Below are 24,888 nucleotides of genomic sequence, written 5' to 3'. Positions count from 1 at the left end.
ATTCTCCGGGCGTTGCTGGGGGAATGTAAAAGTCATTTGAATTGAGTTAGGAGAAATAGGATGTAAGAAATCGCGATGGTGTATAAATAAATACAAGTATATATGTGATATAAGTAGGGAATAGATTTATAAATTTTTGCCAGGGGTGTAACTAAAGACAAAAAACTATATGAACATGAATTGAATGTTGGATCATGGGGGATATATTTGTACCATGACCACTAATTGATTTAATTATACTTACACGAAAATTATTATACATTAAAAGGGTTGCATCAGTAGTCCACCGTGAATGAACTAAATAAAAGGCACCACTCTAATCTTCAATCTTTAACTTCATCAAAGAAAACACGGTCACATGGAGGAGAATAGGAGATTATATATTGTGAGCTAATACACAGCACAGAGATGAGCGGGCTGCATGGGGTGGGCGGCGCGGGAAGGATGCAGGCAAGAAGGGCAGCAGTGGCGGCCTGCAGGAGTGCTGCACGCATCAGCCGGCAGGCGCGGGAGGTTAGACACGAAGTGCAGTAGCAAGCACATCTCTGAGTTGGAGCACCTCGCCGTGCCTCCGTCGTGGCCATCTCTGAGCAGCAAGCACGGGCAAGGACGGGCCGCGGCACTGCGCGCGGGCGTCACCGCACGGAGGTGGATGGGCCGTGTCGGGCTGCTCCTCCATGGCCGCACGGTGGTGAATTCCGGGCGACCTCCGCCCTCCGCACCAGCACTGACCGCGGCATGTGCGCGGGGGGAAGGAGCTGGGCGCACATCCAGAGGACACCGGTGCAGGACGATTGCGGATGCCACAGGAGAGAACCAACTGAAGCTATCAAAATCTGAATCGAATTGGGAGAGGACTCGTCCTTACCTGGGGTTATGTATACACGGTCAGTTGACAGATGAGGAGTGATGGCAGGGAAGACGTAGGGGCGCGTGCAACATTAAGGTTTTGGATGCGTTGGAGTGGAATGGAACGTGACTTAGTTTAATTTTACTTTAATTCACTCCAATACATGTAAATTGAGATGAATACATACGTATCTAAACAAGGCTTAAGTGGACATGACTTGATTGCTGCAATGCATGTTCGCTTCGTGTTCTCAAGGAACAGAGGAGGCTGATGGCTGTTGGCCTCGTGCAGGCCTGCTAGCCTTTGCGTGAGTGGGATGAGAATAAGATGGTGGTGGCGACGCCTGTGCTTGTGAATGCTTCAGATGTGCTTGGAAGATGGTTGAGGTGACATGGCTTAAGGAAATTAGTGGGGGCCTTCGTGATGATGTGGCTTCACAAAATCATAGAGAAATATGGTAGTGGGTTTTGCTTTATAAGAATATAGGATATAAGATGACCATCAAAACTATCTAGCTAAGGAATCTAGATGTTCGATTTTAGTAAAACAAATGATCTAGTTTTGATTGGATAGTTTGGTTCAATTTTACTACACGGTAGCCGTTCTTGTGACTAACCAATGTACATTATCCACTGCAAAACACATGTTAGTCCACAAGCATTTTGCTTATCAATCACTAAAACCCAAATCACCAGATTGGAATCTAGATGCATTATCTTGTTGATATGAATTGTGATAGCATCTAATTCGCTAATCTCCTTATTTTTAATTTAGTATTAGTATATAGTTATTCAACTGAGATGGAGTGGGAAAAAATGATTGTTTATTTTATGAAGTGGGCCACTTTCTTTGAATATGTATGTGCATATGATTCGTCCAAATCCTGACTCTGTCCTTTCCTAATGTAAATTAGATCCGATGCAATAATATGCAAGTTTTGCTAATACATGCAATAATTTTACTTCTAAGAAATCACTTGGACTATCCTTGTAGAAACATATATGTCATAGTGCCTTAAACTTGAGCATAGTAGCAACCACTTATATAGCTGCAACACTTTCAAACTATAGATGCAATATATAAGGTGTGATAATCTCAGTGAGTCTCTTGTAGCAACTTTAAAAATATACTCCTCCTTTTCTAAAATATAAGACATTTTGACTTTTTAGATACATTAGTTTAATTGTATAGCTAGACATAGTGTATATCTAAGTGCATAACAAAATCTATGTATCTAGAAAGCCCAAAGCATTTTATAATTTGGAATAATGGACGAAGTGTTTAACAAGTAATTTAGTTTGAAGATTCTTTACTAGGGTAATAATTCCTAATTTGGTAGCCCAGTAATTAGAACTTATCATTAGTATAAATAAAATGTCTTAAAGCATATTTAAAATGGATAGCCAGAAAGGACAGAGAGTTTTGAAACAGATGACCTTGCCAGAAATATATTCAAAGAAATGGAATGGACTATTAAGCATCTTCCCCACTGTACTAATGGAGTAATGGACATGGTATTACTGTTTATCGATGCTGAACTGGATTTCATATGGGCATATGGCGTGGTAAAAACTTTTGAATGAAAGGACCAAACCAACGGAAAACAAAACAACATGCAAAATCAGCAGTCAAACTAAATTAAAAAGGACAAAAAAAACTGCGGCAAAATCACAACATGCAAAATCAGCAGTCAAACTAAATTTAAAAGGACAAAAAAATTTGCGGCAAAATCACGCCCACCGTGGGGCTCGAACCCACGACCACAAGGTTAAGAGCCTTGCGCTCTACCGACTGAGCTAGACGGGCAATGCTGGTAGGCATATTTGTTAGATCATATTTGATCTGATTATAACGACTGGTTGGTCCGCAGTCTTCAGACCCGTCGCCCCCGCCACGCTACCAACCATTGCGAGTTGCGGCACCTCACTTGGAACCCCACTGCCGTGGCCGAGAGATTTCACACCAGCCAATTTATCAAGCTCGCTCGCCGTCACGCTGCGCCACCAGCGGGGATCCCGCCATGGCCTCCTGGCTCAAGGTCGCCGAAGGTACGAACCCCCCGACGGCCCGACCTCCCTCGCCCTATCTCGCCGCGCCACACAGATCCACCCCTCTCCGCCGGCGAAGATCTGCCGTCCTCCTCTCCATCCCACAACTCTCATGCTTTCCCCGCGCTGATTGCTCCGTGAGACTAGTATTGCCTCTAGCTGTGGTAGTGTGCTCTGTTTGTTCATTCTGCGCGCCTAATTGCACCTAACTGAAACCCATCACTGTTTCCGCCCGCTTGATTGCGCCGTGAGGAATTTGCAATATGGAATCTGAGCGTGGTGTTCCTTTTTTGTAATAGACTTGCTCGAAGTCGTCGACCGGAGGGCCAAGATCGTGGCAACAGAACTGTCGGATGAGCAGCCTACCTCTCAGCCTTTAGGTATCGTGCCTCCTCGGTTTATATACGTGCCCATTTAGCCATTTGGCAGGTAGTTTAATCTCTGCTTGTTGAATGTTTGTTTGTGAAGGACCAAACAACCAAGAAGTGCAAGCAAAGATGGGAAAGCCGAGGGAGAAGGTCACTACTTAACAGCCTTCTTGAGCATAACTTGTTTCTTTACATACCACGCATGAGAGCCATTGTTCAAGCTTTGACATTAATTTCTTTTGCAGGGTCCATTGAAGCTCACTAATGCCGATGGTGGTAACAAGACATCTGCTCAGAAGGAAAGGAGGAGTAGGCAACCGCCGCGAGAGCGGATGAAGATTGAGAAGATCAGGCCTTCGCCGCCGGCAGATTCATCAAGTGTTGATACCAGTGCTAGTGAACCAGAAGTCGCTCCGATCGATGTTAAGGAAGTGGGTAATGAGGGTACGTTGGAGAAAGGAGAGAAAGCTACTGATGATCTTAAGACCGATGAGTCTGGGGCTGTTGTTAATACCACGGTTGAAGTTCAATTGATGGAGAAAAACTCTGACAATGTGGATGGTGTTACACATTCCAATTCAGACATTGCTGTTGAAAGCTATTCTTCAGTTCCAGATGAAAAAAGTGAGTTGAGCAGTAGTAACCAGACTGCTGAGATTGGTCCAGTGATTAATTTGGAGGAGAGAAACTCTGCTGTGGCTATTATCCAGGACAGAAATGTGTCTGAATTGCCAAATACAGAGGTTGCTGGCAAACTGCAAGAATCAAAGAAAGAGAATGTTTCAGATTCACCAGTAAGCATAGAAGATCGACATGAACAGAAATCAGATTCAGTTTCTGTGAGAGAACAAGACCAACTTGATGAGGTACGCTGCTTTTTTTTTCTTTGGTCGAAGACACAGGAGAGCTGCACATCATTTCATCAAGATGCAGAAAATTAGAAACTCAGTGAGCAAATTGTTCTGATTGATATTTGAATATGTTCTCTTGTTCGTTTCTCATTCTTTTGTTGATCTTTTATAGGCTCAGGGATTGTTAAAAAGTGCTGTCAAGACTGGCCAATCAAAAGAAGCTAGGTTAGCTCGGGTAAGGATAAGCATAAGCTCAGTTGCCTCACTACTCGTACTCCATCTATGTGGGCTAATCTGTTTGTTTTCTTGTTTGTTTGTTTTCAACTTACCAATATGTTCTTTTGTCCATTTGTTTTCAACTTATGAATAGGTTTGTGCTGGACTTTCGTCCCGCCTCCAAGAGTATAAGTCTGAAAACGCACAGCTGGAGGAACTTCTTGTTCAAGAGGTCTAATTAGTTCACACACTTTACTGTGGCTACAATTTTCTGTTTATCTCCACTAAACTGTATGCAGTTTCCCCCCTAATACATTAATGTTATTCAACATGCCAGAGAGAGAAATCTACCTCGTATGAGGCTCATATAAAGCAACTACAGCAAGAACTATCAATGTCCAGAGTAGAAGGTTCAAGAGCCGAATCAAATATGGTTGATGCTTTGACTGCAAAAAATGCAGAGATTGAATCTCTTGTTAAATCATTGGACTCTTGGAAGAAAAGAGCAGCAGCTTCAGAAGAAAAGCTTGCTTCTTTAGAGGTTTCATTCATCTTATATTACTCTCTTTCTTCTATAAGCATACTATAACTAGTACCTAAGGCCTAAGGGAACTACGGTTTGTAGCTTATCACCCTACCATTAGTAGTATGTGCTTCTGTATACACTTTTAACACTTCATTTACTCTTGTCCTTAGTGATTTTATTAGTTTACATGTGCTAGTAAACAGCTTACCCTTTCAGGGTTTGATATTCTAGTGCTAAATGCACATTGTTTAATAAACAGCTTACTCTCTGTGTTTCTCAAGCATCAATATTTAGAGACCCTTCATCACAATCTTAGCAACCTTTCTCGCATTGTTCTGTTTAATGGACTGCTTGCTGTTGGAATTATAAGCCCAGCCTGACATGGGCTTTATCAGATGTCATTAGAAATTTTGGACTAGTTACCATTTTGTTACTATATGTTGCTACTTGCTGTGTCTACACTTTTGGGTATAGACCTGAACTGTTTGTTTCATTTTAAGCATTAACTGAGATCGTTTGTTCTGCGCATCAGCACAACACATGTAATTAGTTTTAACTTTTTTTTGGGTGGGGGGGGGGGGGGGGAGGGGGGGGGGGGGGGGGGGGGGGAGGGGGAGTGTTGTGGTCTAAATACGCTTCTTCTTAAAATAATGCAACAATACTCAGCTCTCTTGTGCATTCAAGAAAAAAAAACCTTTAATGACTTACAATTAATAGTGTTTTAGTAGGTAGATATTACAACAACAACAAAGCCTTTAAGTCCCAAACAAGTTGGGGTAGGCTAAAGTTGAAACCTAGCAGAAGCAATCAAGGTTCATGCACGTGAATAGCTGTTTTTCAAGCACTCCTATCTAAGGCTAAGTCTTTGGGTATATTCCATCCTTTGAAGTCTCATTTTATTGCCTCTACCCAAGTCAACTTCGGTCTTCCTCTGCCTCTCTTCACGTTACTATCATGGCTACGCACCGGTGCCTCTGGAGGTCTCCGTTGGACATGTCCAAACCATCTCAACCGATGTTGGACAAGCTTTTCTTCAATTGGTGCTACCCCTAATCTATCACGTATATCATCGTTCCGAACTCGATCCCTTCTTGTATGACCGCAAATCCAACGCAGCATACGCATTTCCGCGACACTTATCTGTTGAACATGTCGTCTTTTCGTTGGACAATATTCTGCACCATACAATATAGTAGGTCTAATCGCCATCCTATAAAACTTGCCTTTTAGCTACTGTGGTACCCTTTTGTCACATAGGACACCAGATGCTTGGCGCCACTTCATCCACCCTGCTTTGATTCTATGGCTAACATCTTCATCAATATCCCCGTCTCTCTGTAGCATTGATCCTAAATATCGAAAGATATCCTTCCTAGGCACTACTTGACCTTCCAAACTAATATCTTCCTCCTCCCGAGTAGTAGTGCCGAAGTCACATCTCATATACTCAGTTTTAGTTCTACCGAGTCTAAAACCTTTGGACTCCAAAGTCTCCCGCCATAACTCCAGTTTCTAATTCACTCCTGTCCGGCTTTCACCAACTAGCACTACATCGTCCGCGAAAAGCATATACCAAGGGATGTCCCCTTGTATGTCCCTTGTGACCTCATCCATCACAAGATACTGATCCTAAAAAAAGATAAATATTCTAATATTAACCCTGTTGTCTATTGAACCAGGAAGATATGGATGGTCGCAAGAGGAACCGTGAACTTACTGAAACTAGGGTTATCCAGGTTAGTAAGGCAAATATGGTTTATGTCAGTTCCATGATGCAGATCAGATACATAACCTCCGAACATCGTTTAATTTAGGCTTTACGGGAGGAACTTGCTACCGCAGAGCGTAGGGCTGAAGAAGAGCGCATTTCTCATAATGCCACAAAGATGGTAATTTGTCAAAGTTCAGTCTATTCAGCACTTTATATTCTCCAGAGTTTCTTCTGTTATATTCTAGTCACTTGTTACAATACAGGCAGCTGTTGAGAGAGAAGTAGAACTAGAACATCGGGCTGTTGAGGCATCAAACGCTCTAGCTAGAATCCAGGTAATTTTACAAGGTATAACTATCATCATGCAAGGATTTTAAAGTCATGCAGCTAATTTTTTGGATGCAAACTGGAAACTAGCACATTGATGCTAAGCAAATGTTTAGTTCTTATTAAGCTCCCGTGTCATATTTGCGCACAATAAAACAATGAAAGCTCATCTATTACTGTCTGGTTCTTTTGGTCTTCAAGAACCATTACAGTCAAATAGGCTGGATGTATAATAACTTACCTGTCTTGTTATGGTTATTCTTCTAAGATAAAAGTTTCTTATGCATACTGTTAGTGGCGGATCTAGAAAATTATCACCGGGTGTGCACACTGCACACTGACCAAGGTAGTAGAACTGGGAATTCAAGAACTGCCATCAAAATTTTGGACATAAGTATGACCGTACATGACTATTGTACTTTTGATCGGTAACAATTTCATAACTTGAAAACCTCTTGTTAAAAGCATTGTTCAGAGTAGGAAAATTTTGCGCCTGTATAGAACTATAGATTGTCTGAAACTACTACTATTCACTTAAGGAGTTCAGGTCCAACCATGAGTCTACCAGTGGTCCAGCGTGAAATCATAATATTTGTCCTAACATCAAAACTTTAGTGGAGAGATGCTACCCAAAAGAATGAGAAAAAGCAAGCAATACATTAAAAGGTACCTATACAAAAAAGAAACTGGATTAGCAGAAGTTTGGGGTTTCATGTCATTGTAGAGCAAGAGCAGTTGTACTGCTGACTTCTGCATATGCATGGGCTTCAGGCTTCAGCAAGCTAGCTAGCCAACTACCTATTTCTTCAGTGTCTTGGCAGTCAGTTTCTTGTCGCCACTGGCTACCTAGGGACCATGGTAATTGGACACCATTGAGCTTCACATGTTTTAGCTGGATGCATACATAGTTACATACTCCCTAGTACCCAGTAATCTTCACGAATTTTTGGGTGTGCCAGGGCACACATTGTGGCCAACCTGGATCCACCCCTGCATACTTCCCTGTTCAGGGACTATTTTGTTTTATTTTTATATGCTGTATTTGTAAACTTCAGGTATGGTTATTTAAACAAGCAGCTGTGAGCATGAACTAATTCAACGCTTGGTCCACCATTGTTATTTAAACTTTTAATACATATTTTACTCATTTAGATTTCAGAGGTTTATACTCAAAATATCAACATAAGTACAATAACAACATAATCTCAACAGAAGTGATGTAACTGACCAACTTCGATGCTCCAAAATTATATTTGTTATACACATTCCGATTCCGCCTCCTATATAGGATGCAGATCTCAGCTTTAATGCTGCTAACTACTACCTCCATTCACAAATAAAGTGACATTTTGGACATGGAGTCATGATCTCCAAAACTCAACTTTGCCCGCTATTTTTTGTTATAATATATTTGCTACACATACTGTCGGGTTCATAAACCCAGGGTCCCTCGGGGACCGGCTTCCGCGCCAAGGCTCGGCCCAAGAGTCTAAATACAACAGGCCGGAAGGACGGCCCAGTCGCCGACCAGAAGGTCTGGGCCAAAAGGAGCGACACCCGCTCATCGACCACTTCGGCCCACCTCTCCGATCGGAGCGCTCCCTTCGGTCTCCAGCCGCCTCCGGACGCCCTCTCCGATCGGAAGGCCTGGCCCAAAGCACTACTTACGACTCCGACCGGGGATCGCAGGAACCCTGCTCACCGCTCTTCTCCAACCGTCGCACTCAGAGCCGACTGAAGCCATCCGACCGGGGACGCCCGCTCGGTAGGAACCGGGAGACGTGCGGAGAAAAGCAAGACAAAGCTCACAAGTCAAAACCACTGTACCAGGGACCATACCCTGCACGGAACAGTACTCTGCAGGCACCCTAACACAAACAGTATTGTAGGTGCCGACATCTCCCTCTACAGTATTGTAGGCGCCGGTAAAACTCCCATACGGTAAGACCCCCACGCCTCTGGGCATCGATAGCGTTATGAGCGTCAGGATTTACCGTACCGGGTGAACATGGTGAGACTCCTCACATGCCTCTAGGCATCAAACAGTATTTACAGGTACCGACGTCTACCATCCCTAAAGAAGGCAACACGACCTCCCATATGCATCTGACGTTCTACAGTAATATCAACAGTGTTGTAGGCGCCTACCATTATCTTGTACCCGCCGGTGTGGGCAACAAGGCTCGGTAGGCGTGGGCAACAAGGCTCGGTAGCATACGTACCATCACCCTCTCACTTGTAAAGCCATCCCCTTTATCTATAAAAGAGGATGCGCCCCTCCAAAAAAGGAGGCCCTTCTTGAAGATAACAAGGACCGATTTCAGTTGATCAGAGTTCCTTAGATCGATAGCTCACAACCACAGAACCGCCAGGTTCGGACCTCAAGCACCCGCTTGAACACTTAGCTCATAGCGAAGTTCCTGTCACTCTCGGCCCTTCCGACCGGAGCCGACCGAATCTCTTGTACACCCCATCTTTTTCCTTCTCGTTTGTAACCCCTTTGCAAACTTCGAGCACCTGGGCTCAGGAATAAAGTCACCGATCGACCCCGACTGGACGTAGGGCATGTTGCCTGAACCAGTATAAATCCTGTGTCATTGAGTGCTAGGCCACCTCCGATCACAACGTACAATAAAACTATAAATATTCACTAGTTGGTCACTTTCTGTACCGACAGTTGGCGCCGTCCGTGGGGAAGATGTACGTTCAACACTTTTTGGTCATCGGATGACCCATTTTTCCGCCACTCACCGTGGCGGGCTCGGGCGACACGATTCGCTTCGGCTCGTTGGAGTTTCCCGCACTCTCACCCGCCGGGATGCGGGTTCCACCTGTTTTCGAGCCATTCTAGGCCTTCCTCTTCGGAAGCCTGGCCTTCGTCGCCGACCGACTCGGCATACTACACCTCCGCGAGGAGGCTCGCGACCCGGCACGCGTCGGAGGGACGTCCTCCATCGACTCTGGGACGCGCGACTTCGACGACGCGGCATCTGCGCTTCATTCCGAGCAAACTCTCTGCTCAAACCGCACTGTAAGTAATATACGTACTGTTATTCGCTCTTTATTTAGTATCTCTCACCGATCACCCGGAGGGAATGTACCGCCCACGCCACAAACACCGTACGATCGGTTCTCCTACGACCTCGCGTCCTCCACGGATGCATATGCTCGGGGGCTCCGAAGGATGCTGGCACCATCCCCCCTCACGTCCGAATTCGTGGGAATGGCAGGCTGCGTTCCTGCCGTTTCCCACGAACTCCCGGATGGCGAGGGCGAGAGCGACGGTTCCAGCATCGGTGACGTGGCACCCCGCCACCGTCCGTCCTGGGAGTGCGCTATGGCGGACGCTCCGGGACAGCCGCCGGTGGTTGTGGAGTCTGCGCAAACTCACACCCCTCCGGACCCGCGTGCGGGGGCCCTCGCGACTGCGCAAGCACACGCCGAGGAATTACGACAACGACGGCAGAACCAGCCGCCGCCTGCGCCGGCGCAGTCGGTGCAACACATTGCACCCCATGCGCATGGCCCGACGGGTGGCGCCCGGGGTTGCGCCCGTCAGGTCCAACACGATATCATGAACGAGGGGAGCGATCTCCCACAATTCGCCCGGGCCGCCCAGAACATCGCTACTGCGGCAATGCTTCTGCGCGGCGTTCCCGAGCCTGTCGACCCCTAGGAGCGCGCAGTCTACCGGAACCTCCGGGTTCTGGTAGAAGCCGCCGCCGTCCAACAGGCGGAAAGCTCCGCGTCGCGACTCCGACCCGCGCCCTCTTTCCCCACCGGGGGAGCGGGGACGCGCCAGACGGGTCACTCCATCCGCTCGCCGCTACAACCGTCAAGCGCGGCTCGGGAAGCGGCAGTCGCGCCACGATCCAACCCGGCGCCCGCTCCACACCAACCGCCGGTACACGAGCGGCCCGATCCGCACCAGGACGCTCGTAGCATCGGGCCCGGCACGATAGTGATCTCCACCGAACGGCAACAGCCGACACGAATCTCGTCCGAACCGTCGAGGGGAGCGATGAAACGCGCCCCAGGCGCGGTCGCTGGCTTGACGACCGGAGCCCTAGCCCTGAGGGCCCGGGGCCACGGGCCTTCAGCCGGCGCATCCGGAGAGCGCCATTCCCGCAGCGTTTCCGATCGCCCGCCAACATCACCAAATACACCGGGGAGGCAAACCCAGACATTTGGCTCAAAGACTTCTAACTCGCCTGTCGGGCCGGAGGAGTGGATGATGACTATTTCATCATTCAATACCTTCCTATTTGCGTGGGGGAACATGTTCGGGCATGGCTTGAATTCCTTCCACACGACAGCATCCGCGACTAGGCGGACCTCAAGAGGATCTTTGTCGGGAATTTCCAGGGGACGTACGTCCGCCCGGGAAACTCCTGGGACCTCAAGAGCTGTCAACAGGAGCCCAACGAGTCCCTGCGGGATTACATCCGTAGGTTCTCCCAACGATGCAACTCCCTCCCCGATGTCGTCGACGCAGGCGTCATCAGCGCGTTCCTCTCCGGGACGAACTGCGAGTCCCTGATCCACAAGCTTGGCTGCTTGAAACCCCATACCACCCGCGACCCTACTCGACATCGCCACCAACCACGCCTCTGGCAAGCAGGCGGTCGGAGCGGTCTTCAGCGGAGGCTGGGACAAGGTCAAAGCCAAGCGCACGGACCCGGACGAAGGCCCCTCCACGCAGAGGAGCAAGAAAAACAAAAAAGATCGACGCCGGTTGGACAGCTCCGTGCTGGTCGCCGCGGCCGATCGCACGGCCAAGCAGCCCCAACAGGGACTGCCTGACCACTTCAACAAACTCATGGACGGTCCATGCACCAACCACGCCTACCCCATCAAGCACCTCTACAAGGAATGCGAGCTCCTCAAACGCTTTCTCCGACAGGCCGGCGGGCCAAAGGAGAGAGACGGCAAAGAGGCGGCAGCCAAGAAGGGGGGCGCGGCAGGCAAGGACGGAGACGGCTTCCCCGAGCCTGAGGAGTGCATCATGATCTTCGGCGGATCCGACGCCATCTGGTCCAAGCGCCAGCACAAGATCCGCTATCGAGAGGCATGCGTCGCCGAGACGGTCGTCCCCTCCTTCCTCAGCTGGTCGGAATCGCCGATCACCTTCGATCAGAGGGACCATCCCTCCTATGTCGCGAGACCAGGACGCTACCCACTCATCGTCGACCCCATCGTCCGCAAGAAGCGCCTCACCAAGGTGCTGATGGACGGGGGCAGCGGCCTCAACATCCTATACATCGACACCTTCGATGCCATGCGCATCCCCCGGTCGGAGCTCCGCCTAGTAGGCTCCCCCTTCCACGGGGTGATCCCGGGAGCGCAGGCATACCCGCTCGGACAGATCGATCTGCCCGTCACGTTCGGCAGCCGGGCCAACTTCCGCTCGGAGGTTCTCACCTTTGAGGTGGTGAACTTTCTGGGGTCCTACCACGCCATCTTGGGGCGGCCATGCTACGCAAAATTCATGGCAATCCCCAACTACACCTACCTCAAGTTGAAGATGCCGGGACCAAACGGCGTCATCACCGTGAGTAGCGCCTTTTCGCACGCCTTCGCGTGCGACCATGAGCACTACGAGCTCGCCACGGCGGTCGTCAACTCGTCCGAACTCCCATGGCTCGAGGAATCGTTGGCTCCGGCAGTCCCAGACTGCAACAAACCAACTTCATCAACAGCCTTCCGCCCGCTCGAAGAAACCAAGGCTGTGGGGATTGACCCCACCGACCCAACCAAGACGGTTCGGATCGGGATCCAGCTCCCGGCCAAATAGGAATGCGAACTCGTCGACTTCCTGCGCGACAATCGCGATGTCTTCGCATGGCAGCCTTCTGACATGCCGGGGATACCGCGGGAGGTCGCCGAGCACACACTACGCCTTATCCCGGGCTCAAAGCCCGCCAAGCAGCGCCTACGTCGCTTCGACGACGAGAGGCGCAGGGCCATAGGCGAAGAGATCGCCAAACTCCTGGCAGCCGGATTCATCAGGGAGGTCTTCCACTCCGACTGGCTCGCCAATCCCGTCCTTGTCAGGAAAAAGACAGGAAAGTGGAGAATGTGCGTTGATTATACTGGACTCAACAAATCGTGTCTGAAAGATTACTTTCCTTTGCCGCGCATAGACCAGATAATCGACTCCACCTCGGGTTGTGAGATCCTCTCCTTTCTGGATGCCTACTCAGGCTACCACCAGATCGCGACGAAAGAATCCGATCAGCTCGCAACCTCGTTCATCACCCCGTATGGTTCGTACTGCTACGTGACCATGCCCTTCGGCTTGAAGAACGCTGGCGCCACCTACCAAAGGTGCATGCAGCAATGCTTTGCCGACCAAATCAACCCGCCCGATCGGCCTGATCAGGCCAAACGGCCGAAACCAACAATCGCCGTCTATGTTGATGACATAGTGGTCAAAACGGCTTAAGCTTGCGACCTGATCGCGAACTTGGCCGCGACATTCGCAAACCTCCAAAGGTTCAACATCAAGCTGAACCCCGAAAAATGTGTTTTCGGGCTTCCGGCATCGAGGCCAACCCCGAAAAGATCACGGCCATCTCCAACATGGGCCCCATACGCAACGTCAAAGGCGTACAAAGGCTCACCGGCTGTCTAGCTGCCCTGAGCCGCTTCATCTCCCGGCTCGGCGAACGGGGGATGCCACTCTACAAGCTTCTCAAAAGGACGGACGCCTTCGTCTGGACTGAGGAAGCCCAACAGGCTCTCGACAGCCTCAAAACGTCCCTAACGTTAGCCCCAATCCTCGTCGCTCCCGAACGGGGAGAGCCCCTCCTCCTTTACATCGCGGCAAGTAACCATGTGGTGAGTGCCGTCCTGGTTGTCGAAAGGGAGGAGCCGGGACACCAGCTCAAGATACAGCGACCCGTATACTTCGTCGGAGAAGTACTTACCGACCCTAAGGTCCGGTACCCCTAGGTGCAGAAACTCCTATACGCCGTGCTAATGGCAACCAGGAAACTCCACTACTTCACCGACCACGAAGTTACGGTCGTCACTTCGTACCCGCTCGGAGACATCGTCCGCAACCGTGACGCAGCGGGACGAATCTCCAAGTGGACACTTAAACTCATGGGCCATGACATCAGGTATACCCCCCGCACCGCTATTAAGTCTCAAGCTCTTGCGGACTTTGTCGCCGAATGGACGGAGGTCCAGCTACCGACCCCGGACGTCACCCACGAGTACTGGACAATGTACTTCGACGGGTCAGTAATAGCGCTCGGCTCGGGAGCTGGAGTGGTTCTGATCTCCCCGGACGGGAGTAGGCTCCACTATGCCATCCGCCTCCACTTTTCGGCTTCAAACAACGCCGCGGAATACGAGGCCCTTATCAACGGACTACGCATCGCCATTGAGTCCGGAGCTACGCGACTCTACGTTCGTGGCAACTCGGAACTAGTCGTTGATCAGGTCATGAAGGAGTCCTTCTGCAAAAGCCCCCTCATGACAGCATACTGCCAGGAGGTGCGCAAACTCGAGGACAAATTCCAGGGGATCGAGCTGCATCACGTCCCTCGAAGAGACAACGATGCCGCTGATTTCCTCGCAAAACTGGCCGCCAGGCGGGATCCGTCCCCGAGCGGGGTCTTCATCAACGACGTCCACGAGTCGTCCGCCCGCATCCTGGAAAGTCCGATCCAGGCACACCTTGACGCCCAGCCGGCGTCCGGGGCCTCCGACCCCGACTCCCGGTCGGTGCTCGGGGGCTCCAACCCCAGCGTCAAGCCAGCGCTCGGGGGCTCCGATCCCAGCACCTCTATGACGACATCACCTGCGAACGTCGCCGTGCTGGCACTCGATCAAAACGACTGGAGAGTACCGTTACTCGCCTACCTCCTCGAGGAGGTTCTCCCGCCCGAAAGGACTGAAGCCCGACGGATCGCTCGACGCGCCAAGACCTTCGTCGCGCTCGGTGACGAGCTCTACAAACGGAGCCCATCAGGGATACTCATGAAGTGTATCCCCACCAACCAAGGGAGGCAGCTCCTCCTCGAGGTCCATGCCGGCATTTGCGGGCATCAGCGGCCCCAAGGTCGCTGGTCGGAAAAGCCTTCCGCCAAGGTTTTTGTTGGCCCACCGCGCTACGAGATGCGGAGGAGGTCGTCCGCAGGTGTGAGGGATGCCAGTTCTACGCTCGGCAAACACATTTGCCGGCACAAGAGCTCCAAACCATCCCCATCACCTGGCCGTTCGTGATCTGGGGTCTCGACATGGTAGGACCCCTCAAAAAGGCCCCAAGCGGTTTCACTCACATACTCGTAGCGGTCGACAAATTCACCAAGTGGATAGAGGCCAAACCCATCACCAACATCCGGTCGGAGGAGGCAGTCAAATTCTTCCTCGACATCATCTACTGATTCGGTGTTCCTAACTGTATCATCACTGACCACGGGACTAACTTCACCGAAAGAAAGTTCCTAGACTTCAGCGACGGATACGGTATCAGGATCGACTGGGTTTCAGTCGGACATCCACGAACTAACGGTCAGGTCGAACGTGCCAATGGCATGGTCCTCCAAGGACTTAAGTCACGCATCTTCCACCGACTCAACAGGTACGCTGGGCGATGGGTTGCAGAGGTCCCAACGATCCTCTGGAGCCTAAGAACGACCCCAAACCGATCCACGGGATTCATACCCTTCTTCCTGGCCTACGGAGCTGAGGCAGTGTTGCCCTCCGACATCGACCATGGCGCACCAAGAGTGAAGGCTTTCAACCGTGACCGAGCCGCGGAGGCTCAACAAGACGTGGTCGACCTACTCGAAGAGGCCCGCGAAACGACCGTTATCCGCTCCGCTCGCTACCAACAAACCCTCCGCAGGTACCATGAAAGGAAGATCAGGGGAAGGATACTCGAAGTCAACGATCTCGTACTCTGGAGGACCCAATCAACGAAGGAAAAACACAAGCTCTCTCCACCATAGGAAGGGCCCTATACGGTGATCGAAGTAATCCGACTGGGCACCTACCGACTGGAGGACAACAACGGCAATGCTCTCACCAACACTTGGAACATTGAACAACTACGTCGTTTCCCCCCCTAAATTGGGTCTAACCACCTTCTTTTTACTATCAAATAATAAACAACTTTGTCCCCGAACGGAAACACATTCCATGTCTTTGATTACCCTACGTAACTCTGTTCTTACTCCCAACCGAACGCACCCCGCCTTTCCCTACGGATACGAGCAGCCGAGCCCCGCGGGCCACGCCCCGGACTCCCAAGGTTGCACCCTACGGGACAAACGGGCAGGTACGAGAGAGAAGGGATAAAAACGAAGATTATGCTAGGATATAAACAGAGAACAAATATCGTGGTTCTGTCACAAGGGCAATACTGATGTATTCATTGATACAAAAAACTGTTCACACGGGGACTCACCCACAAACTTAACTTTTACATTTTCTACTACTGCAAATACTACTGCGATTTCAAGGGATCTGCTCGGTTCCGCTCCCTCGGCTTCGGCAAGCGCAACGGGTACCTCAAGGGCGTCGCACCCATAGATGCTCAGTAGAAGAACATGTAGCTCCTGACCTTCTCATGCAGTCAAGGCAGCTCCTGGGTAGGGGCGCAACCACCAAGGTATGGCCACCGTGGCTGAAAGAAATATCATCAAACTTTATTAACTGGACAACCTAAGACACAGGTAGGAAGCAAAGGGACGCCCTATGCGGGCCGTGCCGACTCCGTCACGAACGACGAGCACGGGTCCCGGTCGGACATTTTCCGACTGAAGCTTTCCGAGCCCCGTCACTCCATTCGTCAAGGTAAACATTATCAAACCCCCTCTATTTCTTTAAATCATTTCATACATCCATACGCGCATCTTATTCCATACGCCCGTGCCTCCTGGACGATTCGGGCCCTGAACCGCTCGGGGGCTCGGGAACTAAGCATCGCACATGCAGCGAAATGCATCACAACGCTCCGTGTTGCGTCACGAAGCGGCGGTTGGCTCATTCGACATGAGCAACCAACAGAGCCAGGGGAGAAAACCGTAGATGAGTCCCGTGCGGCCCTCGCCTGGTCTGGCAGACTAGGTCATCTCAACCTTCTCGTTCGATCCTGAACCTCTCGCCAAGCCCACAAAATCTCCATCGAGGGAAGGCCGTTAGGCCACCCGGGTCGGTCTCCGGAACGACCCAGACATCTGCCGGGTTGCAGGTAAAGGAGTAGTGGAATGTCACAAGAGGGCTATGCTGACCCCGTCACGAACGACGGACCCGGATTCCACTCGATCATACCCGTTAGCGAACTCACCGAGCGACGTCGTTCGAGCCCGAGCGATCGGGACAGGCGACAAGACTCAGCCCCTCCGATTGTGAGGAACCAAGGATGGGGTAACGCACACAACTCACATCGACCCCTACGAAGGCCCAACAGGGCTCGGGGGCTCAAGACAAACGCCAGGGACTGCGACCCCGAACTCGTTAGGATCCACGACTCCGACTCGCCCGGTCCCACGGCACGCACTGACGCCAGGATCCGCGAGCACCGCCTCGTCCGATATGTAAACTAACCAACTACGCTTCCGACTGCACTCCAAAAAACCAGGGACCGCGACTCCGAACTCGCGTCGACTCCGAACTCACGTCATCCGGCTACACTTCCGACTGCGCTCCAAAAAACCAGGGACCGCGACTCCGAACTCGCGTCGACTCCGAACTCACGTCATCCGGCTACACTTCCGACTGCGCTCCAAAAAAACAGGGACCGCGACTCCGAACTCGCGTCGACTCCGAACTCACGTCATCCGGCTACACTTCCGACTGCGCTCCAAAAAATCCAGGGACCGCGACCCCGAACTCGCGTCATCAGGATCCACGAGCACCGCCTAGTCGCCTCGTTTGATCCCAAAAACTAACTACCTCGGCCACCCGAGCTGCGCCGAGGCCGGGATCCACGACTCCGACCCGCTCGGTCCCACAGCGCGCACCGACGCCAGGACCCACGGTCTCGGTCTCGTCCGACCCCTAAACTAACTATTTCAAAACCACGGCACGCACCGACGCCAGGGTTTGTCCGAACTAACTCCCTCACCCGATCCCACGGCGCGCATCGACGCCAGGATCAGTGAGCTCTCTCACGCCCGAACTAACTCCCTCACTCGATCCCACGGCGTATCGACGCCAGGATCAGTGAGCTCTCTCACGCCCGAACTAACTCCCTCACCCGATCCCACGGCACGCATCGACGCCAGGATCAGTGAGCTCTCTCACGCCCGAACTAACTTCCTCGCCCGATCCCATAGCGCGCATCGACACCGGGATCAGTAAGTGCTGTCTCAATCCAATCTTCTTGCCTAAAAACGCCTCGGCTGCACAACGACGCCTTGGTTGACAAAATTCCGTCTCAGACTAAAAACACCCCCCGGACGGTTCTGCCCGAACCACCTAGGGGCTCGGGGGCTACACCTGCGGGTGCGCTCGCGCACACCCGCCAACAAAACAGAAAGCCTCCCCTGATGACACAGAAAACCCCCTAGACGGTTCCACCCGAACCGCCCGGGGGCTCAGGGACTACACCCGTGGGTGCGCTCGCGCGCACCTGTCGGCAAGACAAAAAATCCCTCGGACGATTCTACCCGAATCGCCCATGGGCTCGGGGGCTCCTGTCGGGTTCATAAACCCGGGGTCCCTCGGGGACTGGCTTCTGCGACAAGGCTCGGCTCAAGAGTCTAAATACAACAGGTCGGAAGGACGGCCCAGTCGCCGACCAGAAGGTCTGGGCCAAAAGGAGCGGCACCCGCTCGGCGACCACTTCGGCCCACCTCTCCGATCGGAGCGCTCGCTTCAGTCTCCAGCCGCCTCCGGACGCCCTCTCCGATCGGAAGGCCCGGCCCAAAGCGCTACTTCCGACTTCGACCCTGCGTCTCCGACCGGGGATCGCAGGAACCCTGCTCACCGCTCTTCTCCAACCGTCGCACTCAGAGCCGACTGGAGCCATCCGACCGGGGACGTCCGCTCGGAAGGAACCGGGAGATGTGCGGAGAAAAGCAAGGCAAGGCTCACAAGTCAAAACCACTGTACCAGGGACCATACCCTGCACGGAACAGTACTCTGCAGGCACCCTGACACAAACAGTATTGTAGGCGTCGACATCTCCCTCTATAGTATTGTAGGCGCCGCTAAAACTCCTATACGGTAAGACCCCCCACGTGCCTCTGGGAATCGATAGCGTTATGAGCGCCGGGATTTACCGTACCGGGTGAACGTGGTGAGACTCCTCACATGCCTCAAGGCATCAAACAGTATTTGCAGGTACCGACGTCTACCATCCCTAAATAAGGCAGCACGACCTCCCACATGCATCTGACGTTCTACAGTAACGTCAACAGTGTTGTAGGCGTCTACCATTATCTTGTACCCGCTGGTGTGGGCAACAAGGCTCGGTAGCATACGTACCCTCACCCTCTCACTTGTAAAGCCATCCTCTTTACGCTCCCTCCAAAAAAGAGGGGCCCTTCTTGAAGATAACAAGGACCCCGATTCCAGTTGATCAGAGTTCCTTAGATCGATAGCTCACAACCACAGAACCGCCAGGTTCGGACCTCAAGCACCCGTTTGAACACTTAGCTCATAGCGAAATTCCTGTCACTCTCGGCCCTTCCGACCGGACCTCTTGTACACCCCATCTTTCTCCTTCTCGTTTGTAACCCCTTTGCAAACTTCGAGCACCTGGGCTCAGGAATAAAGTCACCGATCGACCCCGACTGGACGTAGGGCACGTTGCCTGAACCAGTATAAATCCTGTGTCATTGAGTGCTAGACCACCTCCGATCACAACGTACAACAAAACTACAAATATTCACTAGTTGGTCACTTTCTGTACCGACACATACCAAAGGTATACTGCTATGAAACTACTTTTCGATACATATCTACTACTATCATTTTCAAACATCCAAACTCGAACTCATCAAAAGTACGTAATCTGTAATCAAAGTTTGAAACAATTAATAACTTCATAAAACCCCAAGACACCACTTTTTTTGTGACCAGAGGAAGTAATTGGTAACATATACTTTCTTAATATAACTGATGATACTCTAATGCTGATCTTAAGTGTTCTGATGTCATCCAGAGAGCTGCTGATCGAAGCTCATCAAGAGCTCTGGAATTGGAGCACAAGGTCGCTGTGCTTGAGGTACATTCCTTCCCACCTTGTGTTTTGCACACTAGGCTATGAGCTGGTTTGTTTATCCTATTTACCGTGAATATTCTGGTTATCCTAGGTTGAATGTGCTTCATTGCAACAAGAACTACAGGAGATGGAGGCTCGTAATCGCCGTACACAGAAAAAGCCTTCCGAAGAAGCTAATCAAGTTCTTCAGGTCAAAATTAAAACATCCTTTTGTCTTTGAGGACTCAACTTTGAGTTGTACTTCATGCCTTTGATGTGGAATGCACTTGTTGCACAAGGTGTCTTACTGGTCAGGGTTGTCCTAATGTGTGTATATCTCTTACTGGTGTGGGAACAGATGCAGGCTTGGCAGGAAGAAGTTGAGCGTGCACGCCAAAGCCAACGAGAGGCAGAGGCAAAGATATCGTCCTTGGAGGTGACATTAATTTCATCACCCAACTAAAGATTCAGTATTTTCTTCATATTTTTTGTTGTACTGCTGGATGTGCATGGTTTGATTTTTAAGTTATAGATAGGACTATCAAATTTTATTTTCATGATAACCTTTGTTAAGGGTATAGTTTTGTATTTACACATTACTGCTCCCTTATTTTCACAATGCAGGCTGAGTTACAGAAAATGAGAGTTGAAATGGCTGGAATGAGAAGAGATGCAGAACATTATTCTAGACAGGTGAAATATTTGTTGCTAAGTTGTTGATGTTACTTTCCTTGACCCTAACCAAGTCATACAGATTTAGGTTGTTAAATATCCTACGGAGCACTTATTTCTGTGAATGTTTGAATGTTTCTTGTTTTTTATTAGGAGCATGTTGAGCTTGAGAAGAGATACCGTGAGCTAACTGACTTGCTGGTATGCAATCAACCTGTCCGTTTCTTCTGCGTCCTTGGCACTCTTAACATTGAGAGCTAATTTGATTCTGTATGGATCCTTCTTCCAGTACCACAAGCAAACACAATTGGAATCCATGGCCAGCGAAAAGGCCGCATTGGAGTTCCAACTGGAGAAATCATTGAAACAATTTCATGAAGTGCAAGTTGTTATTTTCTCATCATTCTGTTGCTGTTTGTCCTAACAAGTTTAACTGCAGATTTTCTTATCTTGCTGCCCTTTTGTTATGGCCTCCATTTGATAGATCGAAGCAGAAAGGAGTAAAGCTACTCGCAGATCAGCATCTTCGTGGGAGGAAGATACTGATATCAAGGCATTAGAGTACGTTAACTGTTTCGCACGTGAAAATTGTGTTTCTCATCATTCTTGGATTTCATGATAATTGATGGCATCCAGTCTTAAGTGTATCCATCTATTTGTAAACTCTAGTACATTCTTAGACAATTAAGTATTGCATATTGTAGGCCTCTTCCTCTACATCATCGACACATGGCAACAGCAAATCAGCAGGTAGACATGACCAGTGCTAGTCTGAAGATTTACACCCTTTTAAATTATAGGAAATGAATTGTCAAGATTAACCTTGTTTTCTATACATCTTTGTTCCAGTTACAAAAGGCTGCGAAGCTTTTAGATACAGGAGCTGTGCGTGCAACAAGATTTTTGTGGCGACATCCCGTTGCACGAGTCAGCCTGCTATTCTATCTGGCATGAACCGCGCAACTTCAATTTCCTCTATGTTAGCCCCTTTTTAAAAAAAAATCAAATTAAGACTTCTTTCTGACTATAAATCTGTTTTGGCCACACCAGGTGTTCGTGCATTTGTTCTTGATGCACTTGTTACACCGCCTTCAGGTACTCAACCATGCTATCACATATGCTCATGCTAGGTGGACTAGATTCATGTGCATATAAACCTTCAACTGAATTTTGTTGTTCAATTTGTTTGAATGCTACAGGACTTCGCATCCAGAGAAGGATCAGCCATGGGGGATCTGGCCAGGGCAAACCTGCCATAGCCCATAGTCTCTGCGCCCTTCTTATATCTTGTTGATTCAGGCATTCCCCACTTATTCTAGCTCCACACGCCTTGAATGCCCTATTAACCCTCCTATTTCTTTTTCCCCCTATTATTTTCTTCATCTTCCCCATCTTTTGTAAAGTATAGTAGCATTCGTTGTTTGGCCATGGGCTATATAATCCATTCTTTTACACTCATTGATGAGTCAGACTAGTCTGAGTATGTACCAGCTTGTATGCACACCTTGGCATAATATACCACACAACACAACCTAATTGAGCCAGTTCCTGTACTCTCGAGTCTCGAGTAAACTGTCGGGCACTTGAAATCTAGAGGGATCTTTCTTTCATTAATACTAGCCACTGTTGTCCGCGCTTTGCTGCGGGTGATGTGCTTGATATAGGAGATTTGAAGTGTTTCAAGTAGAGAGAGTACAATCAAGTGGCAAATGCCTTAGCCTCTTCAGCGAGACGTTGTAAACATTGGCAACGACAAGCACCTGCGTGTGCTCTGTCCTTCCATCATGCCGTTTGTAATTTGCGATGGCTAGCTAATAAAGCTTCCCTCTTTGTTCGGGCAAAAAATCTCATAAGATACTGTTAAGGAAAAGGGCAGATGATTTCCACCACTAAAAATCAAAAATAGACTGCGTAAACACCCAAGATTCGACCAAAATCACTGAAAAGTTTGGGTGCTAGAACCCAGAGGGCTCTTGGTTACGTTACCAGTCTGCCACGGACCAGACTTTAAGCCCAATTAAAAATGGGGCCAGACAGCTAGATACCTCCACCACCACCTGCTCCGTCGCCTCCCCCGTCGTCCACGCCACCATGCTGCCACCGGCCGCGCGCCTTGCGGCCCGCCGCCTCCTCGGCCTCGCCTCCGCATCTGCGTCGGAAGCAACCGGCCGTCGGCTAGCTTCGTCTCCGGTTAGTCCTCTTCTCTGCCCAACCCCTACCCCCACCATTTCCCCAAACTAATCGTCTAATCTCCTCTGCGGAAAATTTTCCTTCCAGATCGCCGTCGCAGGCTACTCCGCCGCCGCCTCTAGGGGCTCCGTCTCCAGCACCAGGGCCTTCTCCACGGCTCTTAACTACGTGAGCACTCCTCGGATCCGTTCCCCCGTGTTTGCCTGATCTGGTTGGTGGTTGATAGCTCAGCTGAGTTGACGTTTTCTATTGTTGTTGCAGCACCTTGATTCGCCGGAGAACAAGCCGGACATGAAATGGGAGTTCTTGGATGCGAATACGAAGAAGGTACCGAGTTACTGACTACCCTTGCCTTTGTTTGTCATTCGCCTACACCTCTACTCAATAGGGTAAATTGGCTAGGTTTGGATTGATCATGTCAGATGTTGTTCATAACTGTGCTTGGATCCTCAGTGTCTCAGATATGGTAGTGAGGATAATGTATTAGTGTTTCCAGTGGGATGGTGGTGTTAGTGGATTGGCCGGCTCACTTGGATGTTGAAGTTTTCAGTTTGAGCTGATTGTTAGTTTATGAGAGGGAGATATCCTTGTAATGTGACACTTCACCAATGAGCTCATGTAATATGGCGATGGGCTTAATGCTGGACCTTGTTGACCTAATAACATGCTTGGTGAATGCAGCTATATGTTCAATTAGGACCACAGAGAACTTATACACCATCCAATTTTACACTTAAATTTATACGGCTTCCAATTTATACGGTGGAGCATATATTTCTTTCTCGAACACGCAGGAGAGCTGTGTATCATTTCATTAAAAGGAAAAGAAAGAGTCGTACATAGACCCAAACACACACACACGCACCTCCTAAAAACTTGATAAACTGATCACCTGGAAATTTTAAAAGAAATGACCGGACCAAAACCAACAGCCCCTAAGAGACCCCCCTGGCAGTGAGGAGGGAGAGGCCCTTCACTCCTGCCAAACACCATAACTCAGCTTCTTCCTTTGCAAGGAGCAGCGTTGTGTATAGTCTGGAGGTGGCTCCACTGAAAAAACAATTATTTCTATGCCTCCAAATGGTCCATGCACCAAGCGGATGAGGGTGTTCGACTCTTTCCTTCTACCACCGTCTACAGTAGCTTCTGCTTTCAACCACCAGTCCTCCCAGGAGAGTTTTGTTGCTTGTGGGGTGAGAATAGAGAGTCCAACACGATGCAGAAGAGAATACCAAAACTATCTTGCAAACACACAGCCAATGAGAAGGTGCTGAATGTCCTCATCTTCTTGGTCACACAATGGGCATTCGCTTGGATGGGGAAGGCCGCGTCGGACCAACCTGTCTGCTGTCCAGCCGTGATTATGAGCAACCGTCCACAAAAAGAACCGACACTTTGGAGGGGCCCATGTTTTCCAAATACGTTCGTAAGGCCCAAAGCTAACAGCACCCTGAAAAAGAGCATCATAGGCTAACTTTGTTGTGTGTTCTGCTGACGCTATAAAGCGCCAAACTATTTGAATCGATGCTTCTGGTCGGCCTCAAATTGTTTATCGCTGCTTGAATGGGAACCTAAAATCTGGAAATTGGTAAAGACAGGATACCTATTTTTATTTTGGCTTCATAACTCACCCGAAGTCGTCAGTGAACCTCAAATTGGCAAAGCATACAGTACAATCAGTCTTGGCTAACGAGAATCTGTATGGCCCATATGCATTCAGAGTTTATAATAGACAGTTAGCTAATCGAATGCTGCATAGTGGATGCATCCATCATCAGATACCAGCGCAATTTAAGGTCTTTGATTTTATTTTATCAGGTTGGTTGCTGAGAACACTAAAACAACGATATTTGGCCTGTTCGCTGGTTGGTTTTTGGGCTGGTTTGGGCTGGCTGGTGCTGGTTTGTTGTGAGAGGAAAACACTGTTGGCTGGCTGATTTGGGATGGCTGAAACCAACAAGCGA

General features: G+C 49.7%; 1 protein-coding gene and 1 non-coding gene across 4 annotated transcripts; one reads left to right on the top strand and one right to left on the bottom strand.

Annotated features, from left to right (window-relative positions):
- Positions 1–2,583: 2,583 nt before the first annotated feature.
- On the bottom strand, positions 2,584–2,656 carry TRNAK-CUU (transfer RNA lysine (anticodon CUU)). Its single transcript has one exon. It is a non-coding gene; the product is annotated as a tRNA-Lys (tRNA).
- A 101-nt stretch (positions 2,657–2,757) lies between these two features.
- LOC136450446 (golgin-84-like) lies at positions 2,758–23,545 on the top strand. Of its 3 annotated transcripts, none has more exons than XM_066450884.1 (22): positions 2,758–2,898; positions 3,198–3,278; positions 3,367–3,416; positions 3,512–4,132; positions 4,290–4,352; positions 4,488–4,565; positions 4,671–4,874; positions 6,539–6,595; positions 6,674–6,748; positions 6,834–6,905; positions 20,024–20,086; positions 20,175–20,273; positions 20,421–20,498; positions 20,687–20,755; positions 20,888–20,935; positions 21,024–21,113; positions 21,219–21,295; positions 21,439–21,484; positions 21,584–21,829; positions 21,934–22,924; positions 23,012–23,092; positions 23,186–23,545. In XM_066450884.1, the coding sequence occupies exons 1-19, from the start codon at positions 2,871–2,873 to the stop codon at positions 21,686–21,688; spliced, it is 2,004 nt and encodes a 667-aa protein (XP_066306981.1). In that variant the 5' UTR covers positions 2,758–2,870; the 3' UTR covers positions 21,689–21,829; positions 21,934–22,924; positions 23,012–23,092; positions 23,186–23,545. The 3 variants fall into 3 exon arrangements, with proteins under 3 accessions (XP_066306981.1, XP_066306980.1, XP_066306982.1); XM_066450883.1 differs by having other exon boundaries at positions 21,024–21,119; positions 23,186–23,534; XM_066450885.1 differs by lacking the exons at positions 21,934–22,924; positions 23,012–23,092; positions 23,186–23,545 and having other exon boundaries at positions 21,024–21,115; positions 21,584–21,677.
- Positions 23,546–24,888: the final 1,343 nt, after the last annotated feature.

This window comes from Miscanthus floridulus, chromosome 5 (assembly GCF_019320115.1).
Source record: "Miscanthus floridulus cultivar M001 chromosome 5, ASM1932011v1, whole genome shotgun sequence".
Lineage (NCBI taxonomy): Eukaryota > Viridiplantae > Streptophyta > Magnoliopsida > Poales > Poaceae > Miscanthus > Miscanthus floridulus.
This window is presented reverse-complemented; position numbering and strand designations above follow the sequence as displayed.

What these genes read in the sequence shown, in the direction of transcription:
- LOC136450446 (XM_066450883.1), top strand. Translation starts at nt 2,871, where the DNA reads ATGGCCTCCTGGCTCAAGGTCGCCGAAG. An exon ending in AAGAAGCTAGGTTAGCTCGG is followed by an intron (nt 4,353 to 4,487) that starts GTAAGGATAAGC and finishes ACTTATGAATAG; the next exon opens with GTTTGTGCTGGACTTTCGTC. An exon ending in ACTGATATCAAGGCATTAGA is followed by an intron (nt 21,296 to 21,438) that starts GTACGTTAACTG and finishes TGCATATTGTAG; the next exon opens with GCCTCTTCCTCTACATCATC.